Source organism: Coturnix japonica, chromosome 5, assembly GCF_054131305.1.
Source record: "Coturnix japonica strain WE chromosome 5, WE-NBRP24, whole genome shotgun sequence".
In the NCBI taxonomy this organism is placed as follows: domain Eukaryota; kingdom Metazoa; phylum Chordata; class Aves; order Galliformes; family Phasianidae; genus Coturnix; species Coturnix japonica.
In genome coordinates, this window is record NC_140667.1 from 51,361,216 (window position 1) to 51,379,529 (window position 18,314).

General features: G+C 48.8%; 5 protein-coding genes across 12 annotated transcripts in view; 4 read left to right on the top strand and 1 right to left on the bottom strand.

Annotated features, from left to right (window-relative positions):
* Window positions 1-18,314, bottom strand: part of SYT16 (synaptotagmin 16) — a 160,929-nt gene that overhangs the window by 63,844 nt on the left and 78,771 nt on the right. The gene's annotated exons all lie outside the window — the stretch shown is intronic.
* LOC146760808 (inositol 1,4,5-trisphosphate receptor-interacting protein-like 1) lies at window positions 20-2,413 on the top strand. The gene has a single exon (XM_085549583.1). It carries the CDS (start codon window positions 1,406-1,408, stop codon window positions 2,411-2,413), a length of 1,008 nt encoding a protein of 335 aa, XP_085405709.1. The 5' UTR covers window positions 20-1,405.
* On the top strand, window positions 3,914-7,414 carry LOC146760809 (inositol 1,4,5-trisphosphate receptor-interacting protein-like 1). The gene has a single exon (XM_085549581.1). It carries the CDS (start codon window positions 5,764-5,766, stop codon window positions 6,769-6,771), a length of 1,008 nt encoding a protein of 335 aa, XP_085405707.1. The 5' UTR covers window positions 3,914-5,763; the 3' UTR covers window positions 6,772-7,414.
* LOC146760810 (inositol 1,4,5-trisphosphate receptor-interacting protein-like 1) lies at window positions 10,122-14,364 on the top strand. The gene has a single exon (XM_085549578.1). The coding sequence runs from the start codon at window positions 10,122-10,124 to the stop codon at window positions 11,127-11,129; it is 1,008 nt and encodes a 335-aa protein (XP_085405704.1). The 3' UTR covers window positions 11,130-14,364.
* LOC146760811 (inositol 1,4,5-trisphosphate receptor-interacting protein-like 1) lies at window positions 14,358-18,284 on the top strand. The gene has a single exon (XM_085549577.1). The coding sequence runs from the start codon at window positions 14,480-14,482 to the stop codon at window positions 15,485-15,487; it is 1,008 nt and encodes a 335-aa protein (XP_085405703.1). The 5' UTR covers window positions 14,358-14,479; the 3' UTR covers window positions 15,488-18,284.

Sequence of the window (18,314 nt, forward strand, 5' to 3'; positions counted from 1 at the left end):
TACTAAAAAGTGCTTTGGCAGCTTTTTGTCAGGACTAACTTGATTAAATAACACCACGTTTAAAAAAATACCACATTAGCCACAGATAACCTTTCCTTCTGAAATTTTACTTCTGTTCCATGCTATTTGCCCGGCGTAATTCCAGACATGAATTCCGTTTCATTGGCAGGTATGCTCACTCATTGACTCATTTTTCCAGGTTTCATCTTTGGGAATCAATATTTCATCATTTCATCCCATTCCTGTGGGAGCGGGATTGTGGAACTCAGAGACGACTCAGTATTGCAGCGACTCGGCACGGACTCAGATGTGAACGATCCAAAGCGTTTATTACAAGTTCTCACATCCCTTATATACCTTCACAAGTTGTTATTTTCTAACTTTCCCATCCGCCCTTACAACTTTCCCAAACATCTTACATGTCAACAAAGCATTCTACAAAACACTTTTCAACTGTCCATGCAGGCACATAACCAATCAGAGCTGTGAGATTCTTCTTCTCCTTGCAGAGGTGTCCTTGGTTCCCATGCTGTTTATCTTGCTCCACAGCTGCTGCTCTGAACAGCTTTTCTTGTATTCCCACAAGTATGAGTTAACAACTGAGTACAACTTTACTACTGCGCAAACAACCTTTTATACCCCAACTGCATTCATGGAATAATATGACTGGATAATCCAGACATGGTACAACAAATGACTGGCTGCCTTCCACTCAAATAAACAGTTCAACAATACGCAGACATCGTGAGGACTCGGGACCCTCGATGCCTAGTCTCTGCCCCACTGCCCCTCTTTCTCCCCAAGCCTTCTCACAAGGCCATAACGCCCTTGAAGCTATCATGTCCTCCCTGCTCTCCCAACCAACTCCCAACACCAAACAAGTTTGCATGGATCATATTTTTGGAATTTAATTTGAGAAGATACACGAGGAGCAGAGCATCCACAGGCCGGGTCACCCAACTTTCTTTTTGAGATCGCTCTGGGGGATTCCGGTCTGCTTTGTAAAGGGAGACCCAGGGAGCTCAGTGCAGACACGTGCCTCGGAACAGGGCCGATGCCGCAGCCATGGAGACCCAGGGCAGCTGAGGGGGGCCGAAGGGTGGGGCCAAAGGGTGGGGATGGGGCGTCTGTGACGGCACAGTGCGTCACAATGCGGGGCTGACATCGAGGCCAGCAGCGGGCAGCGCTGCTCCACTTTGGCCTGGGCCAGCGGTGAGTGCAGCAGCAGGGGGAAGGCTGTGCTGGGCCGGGCGCAAACAGCGGCCTCAGCCCCCGCTGCCTCCCAGCTCCCTTTGCCCCGCTCCTACCTGACCCCAGGGGCTGCGGCTCCTGGCCCCGCTCCCCCAGCCGTGCGCAAGCTCCCACCCAGCCCCACTGACCTCCCCTCTCTCATCTCTTCCAGATCATGGCTTTGGCGTTTTTCTTCGCCTTGTTGGCGCAGAGATTGGCTTTTGTTGGTGATGAGTTCGATGCAGAAACACTTGAACGCATGCGTCAGCGTGAGGTGTTTCTGCGAGAGCAGATGACCAAGATGCTGGAGGAGATCGAGCAGAGCAGGATGGATGTGCAACCCTGGCACGTCATTGCACAGCTGCCTTGGAAAACTTGGGCCTTGACTGCAGTGCTGCTTTTCCTGCTCTTGCTCTTGGTCCTGTGCATAGATATGCAAGAGGAAACGGAGATCCAAAACGTAACCAAGAAGCGGAGAAAACCTCACATTGAGATGTGGGAGCCGGTGTACCACGAAGGCTCCGATGACGTTACCTTCGTCAGCAGGTTTTACTGTCCGTTCTCCATTTGGCCGCTGAAGACCAGGAGACGCATGTGCGCGTTGGTGGAGGATCTGATGTATGAACTTGTGAGCATCTGTCAGATAATTCCCCAGAGTTTCTTCATGCCACGGCTGCAGCAAGCCGTTGGGGTGGGCGTTGGCTTAGAAAACAACAGCACCGATGAGAACTCCGTCGTCTACCGCATGCTCGTGCCCCTGAAGGCCCCCCCGGGACATGTCTTCCACTTGGAGCACGGCCCCAGGGCGAGGACGGGGGTGAGGAATTCCCGCCTCCGCGTGGAGCTCACCTGCACTTGCATAAGGGAGCGGGTGGTGGGGGACATGATGTGCTTCCTCCACCATCCTGAGGACCGGCTGAGGAAAGAGCAGATGCCCAGCCTCCTAGAAACCCTCTGCCAAGACTCCTACCTGGATATCGAGGAAACTGCAGCCTGGTTCCAGGAACTGGTGACAGTAGCCTGGCTGGATACACCTCAATCGCTAACAGTGCAGGTCGAGATGCTGCCCTCCAACCGATTCTGCAAACTCAAGCTGACCACCGCCACCGGCAAAGTCATCTGGATTGAGCTCATGCTCGGGATACAGCTCGAGGACTCGGACACGTTCCTGAGCTTTGAGTAGGCAGGGGCTGTCGTTAGCAGCAGCATGAGGAGGCCGCACAGGTGCACCGCCACAGAAACGCCCTTCTTCACAAAACAGCCAGGCATGCCTGGCACAACAGATTCCATCACAAACATCTACAGCACTGCGTCCCTGTTCAAGAATACATCTGGGACAGGAATGGGGGTCTTCACCACCACAGATGCTAAAACACCCATAAATAAACTAAGCACAGTAACAAGTGCTTTATACACATTACAACTGTCGTTGTGGTCTTCTCTATCAGCATTAGGATGTAAGCAATGTTTCTTGTCTGATATTCTGCCTCAGTGGGGAAGAATAAATGAAAGGGACCACCAGGTGGTTGTAGATGGACTTCAAATAGCCCAAGATGCTGTTTCCATAGGGCTCAGAATCATGGAATTACAGAACCACAAGGGTGGAAAGGGCCTATAAGATCATCTAGTCCAGCCATCCTCCCATCACCATTGCTACCACAAGCTACCAAACCATATCTTGTAGCTCCTCACCCAGATACCTCTTGAACACTGGCTCTACCACCTCCCTGGGCTGCCATTCCAGTGCCAGATCACTCTCAGAGAGAAAAAGGTTTTCCTGATCTAAATCTGCCCTGGTACACCTCGCGGCCATTTCCTCAGGTCCTGGGAGAAAAGGCCAAACCCCTCCTCATCAGTAACAAGAAGGCTTCAGCTTTCGCTTCAGTGACACACAATGCTACAGTACATACCATATCATAGCACTAGAAATAAACTAAAACAAGAACTATACTCTGCCCATCTGAGCACAGAGTATGGGCTTATCAAAACTGAAACAAATGGCAAACTGTAGATGTTACCAGGTGAGTTGCATGGGAATAATAACCATTTATTTGTGAGTGCAACACCATCAAAGCCCATGACATTTGTCCTGGCACTGAACAAAACGTTTGCCATTTTGAAACACTTCTTGATGAAATCCTGAAGATGAATCCATATGTCTTCAAAGAGCATGAGGGTATAGGAGAACTCTTTCGGATCATATGCCTGTACGGCATCTCTATGCAACAAACAACTGCTCAGATACCTGCACGTGTAACTTCACTATAATTACAGGATGCAACTCATTCAGCTCTCGTTGCATTTTATGAATTTATAGGCTACTACCATCGGAATGAACTTCACCTTGGTGGTGAAACTACTACAGCGCGACAACCTGTGTCAACTGCTAAGATGCATCTGAAACAATGGAGTTAAGGCTGTAATCACCGCTCATCGCAAGGCAGAAGACAGATGCAGTATCTTGCAAAGAGCAAAGAAGGATGGAGAACACCACTGGTAGGAAACTCGTTTTGGATGGCAAACAAAAGCCACAGGATCTTTTAATTTCATACTTCTTAACACTGTTGTGATTTTACTAACTCTAATATGCACGTTGCTCATAGTTATATTGTATATAAAAGTTTGGCACGTGATAAACCAAGTAACTACAGCCACCTGAGACATACAAACTAATACACAGCACACAGCAATACTTCACTACCTACTTACATGACTCTGTGAGAACAAAAACTATCAAAATACTGGTTTGGGCACAGAGACAACAGGAGAAGACCATACCACTACAACACGTGAATAAGATGAACTGACCATAGTCACAAGGTGGAAAGTAACGGTGTGCTCATCACAGGTTCAGTTTGCACATGAGAAAAGTCATCTTGACCATGAGGGTGCTCAAACACTGGAACAGATTATCTAGAAAGGCCAGACCCCAGGCAACTGAAGAGACTGCTGCACACTTGGGCATCCTAATCTTCACTGTAGGACCTGCTGCTTTCAGTACAGCTCCATCCAGTGACCCTTCAGCAAAGCACACTTCAGACAATCAGATGTTGAGGGAGCTGTGAGCAAAAAGCAGCTTGATATAAGCTGTACTGGACTTGGGGCCTGCTCCCTGTATGGCATCAAAGTACTAAAAAGTGCTTTGGCAGCTTTTTGTCAGGACTAACTTGATTAAATAACACCACGTTTAAAAAAATACCACATTAGCCACAGATAACCTTTCCTTCTGAAATTTTACTTCTGTTCCATGCTATTTGCCCGGCGTAATTCCAGACATGAATTCCGTTTCATTGGCAGGTATGCTCACCCATTGACTCATTTTTCCAGGTTTCATCTTTGGGAATCAATATTTCATCATTTCATCCCATTCCTGTGGGAGCGGGATTGTGGAACTCAGAGACGACTCAGTATTGCAGCGACTCGGCACGGACTCAGATGTGAACGATCCAAAGCGTTTATTACAAGTTCTCACATCCCTTATATACCTTCACAAGTTGTTATTTTCTAACTTTCCCATCCGCCCTTACAACTTTCCCAAACATCTTACATGTCAACAAAGCATTCTACAAAACACTTTTCAACTGTCCATGCAGGCACATAACCAATCAGAGCTGTGAGATTCTTCTTCTCCTTGCAGAGGTGTCCTTGGTTCCCATGCTGTTTATCTTGCTCCACAGCTGCTGCTCTGAACAGCTTTTCTTGTATTCCCACAAGTATGAGTTAACAACTGAGTACAACTTTACTACTGCGCAAACAACCTTTTATACCCCAACTGCATTCATGGAATAATACGACTGGATAATCCAGACATGGTACAACAAATGACTGGCTGCCTTCCACTCAAATAAACAGTTCAACAATACGCAGACATCGTGAGGACTCGGGACCCTCGATGCCTAGTCTCTGCCCCACTGCCCCTCTTTCTCCCCAAGCCTTCTCACAAGGCCATAACGCCCTTGAAGCTATCATGTCCTCCCTGCTCTCCCAACCAACTCCCAACACCAAACAAGTTTGCATGGATCATATTTTTGGAATTTAATTTGAGAAGATACACGAGGAGCAGAGCATCCACAGGCCGGGTCACCCAACTTTCTTTTTGAGATCGCTCTGGGGGATTCCGGTCTGCTTTGTAAAGGGAGACCCAGGGAGCTCAGTGCAGACACGTGCCTCGGAACAGGGCCGATGCCGCAGCCATGGAGACCCAGGGCAGCTGAGGGGGGCCGAAGGGTGGGGCCAAAGGGTGGGGATGGGGCGTCTGTGACGGCACAGTGCGTCACAATGCGGGGCTGACATCGAGGCCAGCAGCGGGCAGCGCTGCTCCACTTTGGCCTGGGCCAGCGGTGAGTGCAGCAGCAGGGGGAAGGCTGTGCTGGGCCGGGCGCAAACAGCGGCCTCAGCCCCCGCTGCCTCCCAGCTCCCTTTGCCCCGCTCCTACCTGACCCCAGGGGCTGCGGCTCCTGGCCCCGCTCCCCCAGCCGTGCGCAAGCTCCCACCCAGCCCCACTGACCTCCCCTCTCTCATCTCTTCCAGATCATGGCTTTGGCGTTTTTCTTCGCCTTGTTGGCGCAGAGATTGGCTTTTGTTGGTGATGAGTTCGATGCAGAAACACTTGAACGCATGCGTCAGCGTGAGGTGTTTCTGCGAGAGCAGATGACCAAGATGCTGGAGGAGATCGAGCAGAGCAGGATGGATGTGCAACCCTGGCACGTCATTGCACAGCTGCCTTGGAAAACTTGGGCCTTGACTGCAGTGCTGCTTTTCCTGCTCTTGCTCTTGGTCCTGTGCATAGATATGCAAGAGGAAACGGAGATCCAAAACGTAACCAAGAAGCGGAGAAAACCTCACATTGAGATGTGGGAGCCGGTGTACCACGAAGGCTCCGATGACGTTACCTTCGTCAGCAGGTTTTACTGTCCGTTCTCCATTTGGCCGCTGAAGACCAGGAGACGCATGTGCGCGTTGGTGGAGGATCTGATGTATGAACTTGTGAGCATCTGTCAGATAATTCCCCAGAGTTTCTTCATGCCACGGCTGCAGCAAGCCGTTGGGGTGGGCGTTGGCTTAGAAAACAACAGCACCGATGAGAACTCCGTCGTCTACCGCATGCTCGTGCCCCTGAAGGCCCCCCCGGGACATGTCTTCCACTTGGAGCACGGCCCCAGGGCGAGGACGGGGGTGAGGAATTCCCGCCTCCGCGTGGAGCTCACCTGCACTTGCATAAGGGAGCGGGTGGTGGGGGACATGATGTGCTTCCTCCACCATCCTGAGGACCGGCTGAGGAAAGAGCAGATGCCCAGCCTCCTAGAAACCCTCTACCAAGACTCCTACCTGGATATCGAGGAAACTGCAGCCTGGTTCCAGGAACTGGTGACAGTAGCCTGGCTGGATACACCTCAATCGCTAACAGTGCAGGTCGAGATGCTGCCCTCCAACCGATTCTGCAAACTCAAGCTGACCACCGCCACCGGCAAAGTCATCTGGATTGAGCTCATGCTCGGGATACAGCTCGAGGACTCGGACACGTTCCTGAGCTTTGAGTAGGCAGGGGCTGTCGTTAGCAGCAGCATGAGGAGGCCGCACAGGTGCACCGCCACAGAAACGCCCTTCTTCACAAAACAGCCAGGCATGCCTGGCACAACAGATTCCATCACAAACATCTACAGCACTGCGTCCCTGTTCAAGAATACATCTGGGACAGGAATGGGGGTCTTCACCACCACAGATGCTAAAACACCCATAAATAAACTAAGCACAGTAACAAGTGCTTTATACACATTACAACTGTCGTTGTGGTCTTCTCTATCAGCATTAGGATGTAAGCAATGTTTCTTGTCTGATATTCTGCCTCAGTGGGGAAGAATAAATGAAAGGGACCACCAGGTGGTTGTAGATGGACTTCAAATAGCCCAAGATGCTGTTTCCATAGGGCTCAGAATCATGGAATTACAGAACCACAAGGGTGGAAAGGGCCTATAAGATCATCTAGTCCAGCCATCCTCCCATCACCATTGCTACCACAAGCTACCAAACCATATCTTGTAGCTCCTCACCCAGATACCTCTTGAACACTGGCTCTACCACCTCCCTGGGCTGCCATTCCAGTGCCAGATCACTCTCAGAGAGAAAAAGGTTTTCCTGATCTAAATCTGCCCTGGTACACCTCGCGGCCATTTCCTCAGGTCCTGGGAGAAAAGGCCAAACCCCTCCTCATCAGTAACAAGAAGGCTTCAGCTTTCGCTTCAGTGACACACAATGCTACAGTACATACCATATCATAGCACTAGAAATAAACTAAAACAAGAACTATACTCTGCCCATCTGAGCACAGAGTATGGGCTTATCAAAACTGAAACAAATGGCAAACTGTAGATGTTACCAGGTGAGTTGCATGGGAATAATAACCATTTATTTGTGAGTGCAACACCATCAAAGCCCATGACATTTGTCCTGGCACTGAACAAAACGTTTGCCATTTTGAAACACTTCTTGATGAAATCCTGAAGATGAATCCATATGTCTTCAAAGAGCATGAGGGTATAGGAGAACTCTTTCGGATCATATGCCTGTACGACATCTCTATGCAACAAACAACTGCTCAGATACCTGCACGTGTAACTTCACTATAATTACAGGATGCAACTCATTCAGCTCTCGTTGCATTTTATGAATTTATAGGCTACTACCATCGGAATGAACTTCACCTTGGTGGTGAAACTACTACAGCGCGACAACCTGTGTCAACTGCTAAGATGCATCTGAAACAATGGAGTTAAGGCTGTAATCACCGCTCATCGCAAGGCAGAAGACAGATGCAGTATCTTGCAAAGAGCAAAGAAGGATGGAGAACACCACTGGTAGGAAACTCGTTTTGGATGGCAAACAAAAGCCACAGGATCTTTTAATTTCATACTTCTTAACACTGTTGTGATTTTACTAACTCTAATATGCACGTTGCTCATAGTTATATTGTATATAAAAGTTTGGCACGTGATAAACCAAGTAACTACAGCCACCTGAGACATACAAACTAATACACAGCACACAGCAATACTTCACTACCTACTTACATGACTCTGTGAGAACAAAAACTATCAAAATACTGGTTTTGGCACAGAGACAACAGGAGAAGACCATACCACTACAACACGTGAATAAGATGAACTGACCATAGTCACAAGGTGGAAAGTAACGGTGTGCTCATCACAGGTTCAATTTGCACATGAGAAAAGTCATCTTGACCATGAGGGTGCTCAAACACTGGAACAGATTATCTAGAAAGGCCAGACCCCAGGCAACTGAAGAGACTGCTGCACACTTGGGCATCCTAATCTTCACTGTAGGACCTGCTGCTTTCAGTACAGCTCCATCCAGTGACCCTTCAGCAAAGCACACTTCAGACAATCAGATGTTGAGGGAGCTGTGAGCAAAAAGCAGCTTGATATAAGCTGTACTGGACTTGGGGCCTGCTCCCTGTATGGCATCAAAGTACTAAAAAGTGCTTTGGCAGCTTTTTGTCAGGACTAACTTGATTAAATAACACCACATTTAAAAAAATACCACATTAGCCACAGATAACCTTTCCTTCTGAAATTTTACTTCTGTTCCATGCTATTTGCCCGGCGTAATTCCAGACATGAATTCCGTTTCATTGGCAGGTATGCTCACTCATTGACTCATTTTTCCAGGTTTCATCTTTGGGAATCAATATTTCATCATTTCATCCCATTCCTGTGGGAGCGGGATTGTGGAACTCAGAGACGACTCAGTATTGCAGCGACTCGGCACGGACTCAGATGTGAACGATCCAAAGCGTTTATTACAAGTTCTCACATCCCTTATATACCTTCACAAGTTGTTATTTTCTAACTTTCCCATCCGCCCTTACAACTTTCCCAAACATCTTACATGTCAACAAAGCATTCTACAAAACACTTTTCAACTGTCCATGCAGGCACATAACCAATCAGAGCTGTGAGATTCTTCTTCTCCTTGCAGAGGTGTCCTTGGTTCCCATGCTGTTTATCTTGCTCCACAGCTGCTGCTCTGAACAGCTTTTCTTGTATTCCCACAAGTATGAGTTAACAACTGAGTACAACTTTACTACTGCGCAAACAACCTTTTATACCCCAACTGCATTCATGGAATAATACGACTGGATAATCCAGACATGGTACAACAAATGACTGGCTGCCTTCCACTCAAATAAACAGTTCAACAATACGCAGACATCGTGAGGACTCGGGACCCTCGATGCCTAGTCTCTGCCCCACTGCCTCTCTTTCTCCCCAAGCCTTCTCACAAGGCCATAACGCCCTTGGAGCTATCATGTCCTCCCTGCTCTCCCAACCAACTCCCAACACCAAACAAGTTTGCATGGATCATATTTTTGGAATTTAATTTGAGAAGATACACGAGGAGCAGAGCATCCACAGGCCGGGTCACCCAACTTTCTTTTTGAGATCGCTCTGGGGGATTCCGGTCTGCTTTGTAAAGGGAGACCCAGGGAGCTCAGTGCAGACACGTGCCTCGGAACAGGGCCGATGCCGCAGCCATGGAGACCCAGGGCAGCTGAGGGGGGCCGAAGGGTGGGGCCAAAGGGTGGGGATGGGGCGTCTGTGACGGCACAGTGCGTCACAATGCGGGGCTGACATCGAGGCCAGCAGCGGGCAGCGCTGCTCCACTTTGGCCTGGGCCAGCGGTGAGTGCAGCAGCAGGGGGAAGGCTGTGCTGGGCCGGGCGCAAACAGCGGCCTCAGCCCCCGCTGCCTCCCAGCTCCCTTTGCCCCGCTCCTACCTGACCCCAGGGGCTGCGGCTCCTGGCCCCGCTCCCCCAGCCGTGCGCAAGCTCCCACCCAGCCCCACTGACCTCCCCTCTCTCATCTCTTCCAGATCATGGCTTTGGCGTTTTTCTTCGCCTTGTTGGCGCAGAGATTGGCTTTTGTTGGTGATGAGTTCGATGCAGAAACACTTGAACGCATGCGTCAGCGTGAGGTGTTTCTGCGAGAGCAGATGACCAAGATGCTGGAGGAGATCGAGCAGAGCAGGATGGATGTGCAACCCTGGCACGTCATTGCACAGCTGCCTTGGAAAACTTGGGCCTTGACTGCAGTGCTGCTTTTCCTGCTCTTGCTCTTGGTCCTGTGCATAGATATGCAAGAGGAAACGGAGATCCAAAACGTAACCAAGAAGCGGAGAAAACCTCACATTGAGATGTGGGAGCCGGTGTACCACGAAGGCTCCGATGACGTTACCTTCGTCAGCAGGTTTTACTGTCCGTTCTCCATTTGGCCGCTGAAGACCAGGAGACGCATGTGCGCGTTGGTGGAGGATCTGATGTATGAACTTGTGAGCATCTGTCAGATAATTCCCCAGAGTTTCTTCATGCCACGGCTGCAGCAAGCCGTTGGGGTGGGCGTTGGCTTAGAAAACAACAGCACCGATGAGAACTCCGTCGTCTACCGCATGCTCGTGCCCCTGAAGGCCCCCCCGGGACATGTCTTCCACTTGGAGCACAGCCCCAGGGCGAGGACGGGGGTGAGGAATTCCCGCCTCCGCGTGGAGCTCACCTGCACTTGCATAAGGGAGCGGGTGGTGGGGGACATGATGTGCTTCCTCCACCATCCTGAGGACCGGCTGAGGAAAGAGCAGATGCCCAGCCTCCTAGAAACCCTCTGCCAAGACTCCTACCTGGATATCGAGGAAACTGCAGCCTGGTTCCAGGAACTGGTGACAGTAGCCTGGCTGGATACACCTCAATCGCTAACAGTGCAGGTCGAGATGCTGCCCTCCAACCGATTCTGCAAACTCAAGCTGACCACCGCCACCGGCAAAGTCATCTGGATTGAGCTCATGCTCGGGATACAGCTCGAGGACTCGGACACGTTCCTGAGCTTTGAGTAGGCAGGGGCTGTCGTTAGCAGCAGCATGAGGAGGCCGCACAGGTGCACCGCCACAGAAACGCCCTTCTTCACAAAACAGCCAGGCATGCCTGGCACAACAGATTCCATCACAAACATCTACAGCACTGCGTCCCTGTTCAAGAATACATCTGGGACAGGAATGGGGGTCTTCACCACCACAGATGCTAAAACACCCATAAATAAACTAAGCACAGTAACAAGTGCTTTATACACATTACAACTGTCGTTGTGGTCTTCTCTATCAGCATTAGGATGTAAGCAATGTTTCTTGTCTGATATTCTGCCTCAGTGGGGAAGAATAAATGAAAGGGACCACCAGGTGGTTGTAGATGGACTTCAAATAGCCCAAGATGCTGTTTCCATAGGGCTCAGAATCATGGAATTACAGAACCACAAGGGTGGAAAGGGCCTATAAGATCATCTAGTCCAGCCATCCTCCCATCACCATTGCTACCACAAGCTACCAAACCATATCTTGTAGCTCCTCACCCAGATACCTCTTGAACACTGGCTCTACCACCTCCCTGGGCTGCCATTCCAGTGCCAGATCACTCTCAGAGAGAAAAAGGTTTTCCTGATCTAAATCTGCCCTGGTACACCTCGCGGCCATTTCCTCAGGTCCTGGGAGAAAAGGCCAAACCCCTCCTCATCAGTAACAAGAAGGCTTCAGCTTTCGCTTCAGTGACACACAATGCTACAGTACATACCATATCATAGCACTAGAAATAAACTAAAACAAGAACTATACTCTGCCCATCTGAGCACAGAGTATGGGCTTATCAAAACTGAAACAAATGGCAAACTGTAGATGTTACCAGGTGAGTTGCATGGGAATAATAACCATTTATTTGTGAGTGCAACACCATCAAAGCCCATGACATTTGTCCTGGCACTGAACAAAACGTTTGCCATTTTGAAACACTTCTTGATGAAATCCTGAAGATGAATCCATATGTCTTCAAAGAGCATGAGGGTATAGGAGAACTCTTTCGGATCATATGCCTGTACGGCATCTCTATGCAACAAACAACTGCTCAGATACCTGCACGTGTAACTTCACTATAATTACAGGATGCAACTCATTCAGCTCTCGTTGCATTTTATGAATTTATAGGCTACTACCATCGGAATGAACTTCACCTTGGTGGTGAAACTACTACAGCGCGACAACCTGTGTCAACTGCTAAGATGCATCTGAAACAATGGAGTTAAGGCTGTAATCACCGCTCATCGCAAGGCAGAAGACAGATGCAGTATCTTGCAAAGAGCAAAGAAGGATGGAGAACACCACTGGTAGGAAACTCGTTTTGGATGGCAAACAAAAGCCACAGGATCTTTTAATTTCATACTTCTTAACACTGTTGTGATTTTACTAACTCTAATATGCACGTTGCTCATAGTTATATTGTATATAAAAGTTTGGCACGTGATAAACCAAGTAACTACAGCCACCTGAGACATACAAACTAATACACAGCACACAGCAATACTTCACTACCTACTTACATGACTCTGTGAGAACAAAAACTATCAAAATACTGGTTTGGGCACAGAGACAACAGGAGAAGACCATACCACTACAACACGTGAATAAGATGAACTGACCATAGTCACAAGGTGGAAAGTAACGGTGTGCTCATCACAGGTTCAATTTGCACATGAGAAAAGTCATCTTGACCATGAGGGTGCTCAAACACTGGAACAGATTATCTAGAAAGGCCAGACCCCAGGCAACTGAAGAGACTGCTGCACACTTGGGCATCCTAATCTTCACTGTAGGACCTGCTGCTTTCAGTACAGCTCCATCCAGTGACCCTTCAGCAAAGCACACTTCAGACAATCAGATGTTGAGGGAGCTGTGAGCAAAAAGCAGCTTGATATAAGCTGTACTGGACTTGGGGCCTGCTCCCTGTATGGCATCAAAGTACTAAAAAGTGCTTTGGCAGCTTTTTGTCAGGACTAACTTGATTAAATAACACCACATTTAAAAAAATACCACATTAGCCACAGATAACCTTTCCTTCTGAAATTTTACTTCTGTTCCATGCTATTTGCCCGGCGTAATTCCAGACATGAATTCCGTTTCATTGGCAGGTATGCTCACTCATTGACTCATTTTTCCAGGTTTCATCTTTGGGAATCAATATTTCATCATTTCATCCCATTCCTGTGGGAGCGGGATTGTGGAACTCAGAGACGACTCAGTATTGCAGCGACTCGGCACGGACTCAGATGTGAACGATCCAAAGCGTTTATTACAAGTTCTCACATCCCTTATATACCTTCACAAGTTGTTATTTTCTAACTTTCCCATCCGCCCTTACAACTTTCCCAAACATCTTACATGTCAACAAAGCATTCTACAAAACACTTTTCAACTGTCCATGCAGGCACATAACCAATCAGAGCTGTGAGATTCTTCTTCTCCTTGCAGAGGTGTCCTTGGTTCCCATGCTGTTTATCTTGCTCCACAGCTGCTGCTCTGAACAGCTTTTCTTGTATTCCCACAAGTATGAGTTAACAACTGAGTACAACTTTACTACTGCGCAAACAACCTTTTATACCCCAACTGCATTCATGGAATAATACGACTGGATAATCCAGACATGGTACAACAAATGACTGGCTGCCTTCCACTCAAATAAACAGTTCAACAATACGCAGACATCGTGAGGACTCGGGACCCTCGATGCCTAGTCTCTGCCCCACTGCCCCTCTTTCTCCCCAAGCCTTCTCACAAGGCCATAACGCCCTTGAAGCTATCATGTCCTCCCTGTTCTCCCAACCAACTCCCAACACCAAACAAGTTTGCATGGATCATATTTTTGGAATTTAATTTGAGAAGATACACGAGGAGCAGAACATCCACAGGCCGGGTCACCCAACTTTCTTTTTGAGATCGCTCTGGGGGATTCCGGTCTGCTTTGTAAAGGGAGACCCAGGGAGCTCAGTGCAGACACGTGCCTCGGAACAGGGCCGATGCCGCAGCCATGGAGACCCAGGGCAGCTGAGGGGGGCCGAAGGGTGGGGCCAAAGGGTGGGGATGGGGCGTCTGTGACGGCACAGTGCGTCACAATGCGGGGCTGACATCGAGGCCAGCAGCGGGCAGCGCTGCTCCACTTTGGCCTGGGCCAGCGGTGAGTGCAGCAGCAGGGGGAAGGCTGTGCTGGGCCGGGCGCAAACAGCGGCCTCAGCCCCCGCTGCCTCCCAGCTCCCTTTGCCCCGCTCCTACCTGACCCCAGGGGCTGCGGCTCCTGGCCCCGCTCCCCCAGCCGTGCGCAAGCTCCCACCCAGCCCCACTGACCTCCCCTCTCTCATCTCTTCCAGATCATGGCTTTGGCGTTTTTCTTCGCCTTGTTGGCGCAGAGATTGGCTTTTGTTGGTGATGAGTTCGATGCAGAAACACTTGAACGCATGCGTCAGCGTGAGGTGTTTCTGCGAGAGCAGATGACCAAGATGCTGGAGGAGATCGAGCAGAGCAGGATGGATGTGCAACCCTGGCACGTCATTGCACAGCTGCCTTGGAAAACTTGGGCCTTGACTGCAGTGCTGCTTTTCCTGCTCTTGCTCTTGGTCCTGTGCATAGATATGCAAGAGGAAACGGAGATCCAAAACGTAACCAAGAAGCGGAGAAAACCTCACATTGAGATGTGGGAGCCGGTGTACCACGAAGGCTCCGATGACGTTACCTTCGTCAGCAGGTTTTACTGTCTGTTCTCCATTTGGCCGCTGAAGACCAGGAGACGCATGTGCGCGTTGGTGGAGGATCTGATGTATGAACTTGTGAGCATCTGTCAGATAATTCCCCAGAGTTTCTTCATGCCACGGCTGCAGCAAGCCGTTGGGGTGGGCGTTGGCTTAGAAAACAACAGCACCGATGAGAACTCCGTCGTCTACCGCATGCTCGTGCCCCTGAAGGCCCCCCCGGGACATGTCTTCCACTTGGAGCACGGCCCCAGGGCGAGGACGGGGGTGAGGAATTCCCGCCTCCGCGTGGAGCTCACCTGCACTTGCATAAGGGAGCGGGTGGTGGGGGACATGATGTGCTTCCTCCACCATCCTGAGGACCGGCTGAGGAAAGAGCAGATGCCCAGCCTCCTAGAAACCCTCTGCCAAGACTCCTACCTGGATATCGAGGAAACTGCAGCCTGGTTCCAGGAACTGGTGACAGTAGCCTGGCTGGATACACCTCAATCGCTAACAGTGCAGGTCGAGATGCTGCCCTCCAACCGATTCTGCAAACTCAAGCTGACCACCGCCACCGGCAAAGTCATCTGGATTGAGCTCATGCTCGGGATACAGCTCGAGGACTCGGACACGTTCCTGAGCTTTGAGTAGGCAGGGGCTGTCGTTAGCAGCAGCATGAGGAGGCCGCACAGGTGCACCGCCACAGAAACGCCCTTCTTCACAAAACAGCCAGGCATGCCTGGCACAACAGATTCCATCACAAACATCTACAGCACTGCGTCCCTGTTCAAGAATACATCTGGGACAGGAATGGGGGTCTTCACCACCACAGATGCTAAAACACCCATAAATAAACTAAGCACAGTAACAAGTGCTTTATACACATTACAACTGTCGTTGTGGTCTTCTCTATCAGCATTAGGATGTAAGCAATGTTTCTTGTCTGATATTCTGCCTCAGTGGGGAAGAATAAATGAAAGGGACCACCAGGTGGTTGTAGATGGACTTCAAATAGCCCAAGATGCTGTTTCCATAGGGCTCAGAATCATGGAATTACAGAACCACAAGGGTGGAAAGGGCCTATAAGATAATCTAGTCCAGCCATCCTCCCATCACCATTGCTACCACAAGCTACCAAACCATATCTTGTAGCTCCTCACCCAGATACCTCTTGAACACTGGCTCTACCACCTCCCTGGGCTGCCATTCCAGTGCCAGATCACTCTCAGAGAGAAAAAGGTTTTCCTGATCTAAATCTGCCCTGGTACACCTCGCGGCCATTTCCTCAGGTCCTGGGAGAAAAGGCCAAACCCCTCCTCATCAGTAACAAGAAGGCTTCAGCTTTCGCTTCAGTGACACACAATGCTACAGTACATACCATATCATAGCACTAGAAATAAACTAAAACAAGAACTATACTCTGCCCATCTGAGCACAGAGTATGGGCTTATCAAAACTGAAACAAATGGCAAACTGTAGATGTTACCAGGTGAGTTGCATGGGAATAATAACCATTTATTTGTGAGTGCAACACCATCAAAGCCCATGACATTTGTCCTGGCACTGAACAAAACGTTTGCCATTTTGAAACACTTCTTGATGAAATCCTGAAGATGAATCCATATGTCTTCAAAGAGCATGAGGGTATAGGAGAACTCTTTCGGATCATATGCCTGTACGACATCTCTATGCAACAAACAACTGCTCAGATACCTGCACGTGTAACTTCACTATAATTACAGGATGCAACTCATTCAGCTCTCGTTGCATTTTATGAATTTATAGGCTACTACCATCGGAATGAACTTCACCTTGGTGGTGAAACTACTACAGCGCGACAACCTGTGTCAACTGCTAAGATGCATCTGAAACAATGGAGTTAAGGCTGTAATCACCGCTCATCGCAAGGCAGAAGACAGATGCAGTATCTTGCAAAGAGCAAAGAAGGATGGAGAACACCACTGGTAGGAAACTCGTTTTGGATGGCAAACAAAAGCCACAGGATCTTTTAATTTCATACTTCTTAACACTGTTGTGATTTTACTAACTCTAATATGCACGTTGCTCATAGTTATATTGTATATAAAAGTTTGGCACGTGATAAACCAAGTAACTACAGCCACCTGAGACATACAAACTAATACACAGCACACAGCAATACTTCACTACCTACTTACATGACTCTGTGAGAACAAAAACTATCAAAATACTGGTTTGGGCACAGAGACAACAGGAGAAGACCATACCACTACAACACGTGAATAAGATGAACTGACCATAGTCACAAGGTGGAAAGTAACGGTGTGCTCATCACAGGTTCAATTTGCACATGAGAAAAGTCATCTTGACCATGAGGGTGCTCAAACACTGGAACAGATTATCTAGAAAGGCCAGACCCCAGGCAACTGAAGAGACTGCTGCACACTTGGGCATCCTAATCTTCACTGTAGGACCTGCTGCTTTCAGTACAGCTCCATCCAGTGACCCTTCAGCAAAGCACACTTCAGACAATCAGATGTTGAGGGAGCTGTGAGCAAAAAGCAGCTTGATATAAGCTGTACTGGACTTGGGGCCTGCTCCCTGTATGGCATCAAAGTACTAAAAAGTGCTTTGGCAGCTTTTTGTCAGGACTAACTTGATTAAATAACACCACATTTAAAAAAATACCACATTAGCCACAGATAACCTTTCCTTCTGAAATTTTACTTCTGTTCCATGCTATTTGCCCGGCGTAATTCCAGACATGAATTCCGTTTCATTGGCAGGTATGCTCACTCATTGACTCATTTTTCCAGGTTTCATCTTTGGGAATCAATATTTCATCATTTCATCCCATTCCTGTGGGAGCGGGATTGTGGAACTCAGAGACGACTCAGTATTGCAGCGACTCGGCACGGACTCAGATGTGAACGATCCAAAGCGTTTATTACAAGTTCTCACATCCCTTATATACCTTCACAAGTTGTTATTTTCTAACTTTCCCATCCGCCCTTACAACTTTCCCAAACATCTTACATGTCAACAAAGCATTCTACAAAACACTTTTCAACTGTCCATGCAGGCACATAACCAATCAGAGCTGTGAGATTCTTCTTCTCCTTGCAGAGGTGTCCTTGGTTCCCATGCTGTTTATCTTGCTCCACAGGTGCTGCTCTGAACAGCTTTTCTTGTATTCCCACAAGTATGAGTTAACAACTGAGTACAACTTTACTACTGCGCAAACAACCTTTTATACCCCAACTGCATTCATGGAATAATACGACTGGATAATCCAGACATGGTACAACAAATGACTGGCTGCCTTCCACTCAAATAAACAGTTCAACAATACGCAGACATCGTGAGGACTCGGGACCCTCGATGCCTAGTCTCTGCCCCACTGCCCCTCTTTCTCCCCAAGCCTTCTCACAAGGCCATAACGCCCTTGAAGCTATCATGTCCTCCCTGCTCTCCCAACCAACTCCCAACACCAAACAAG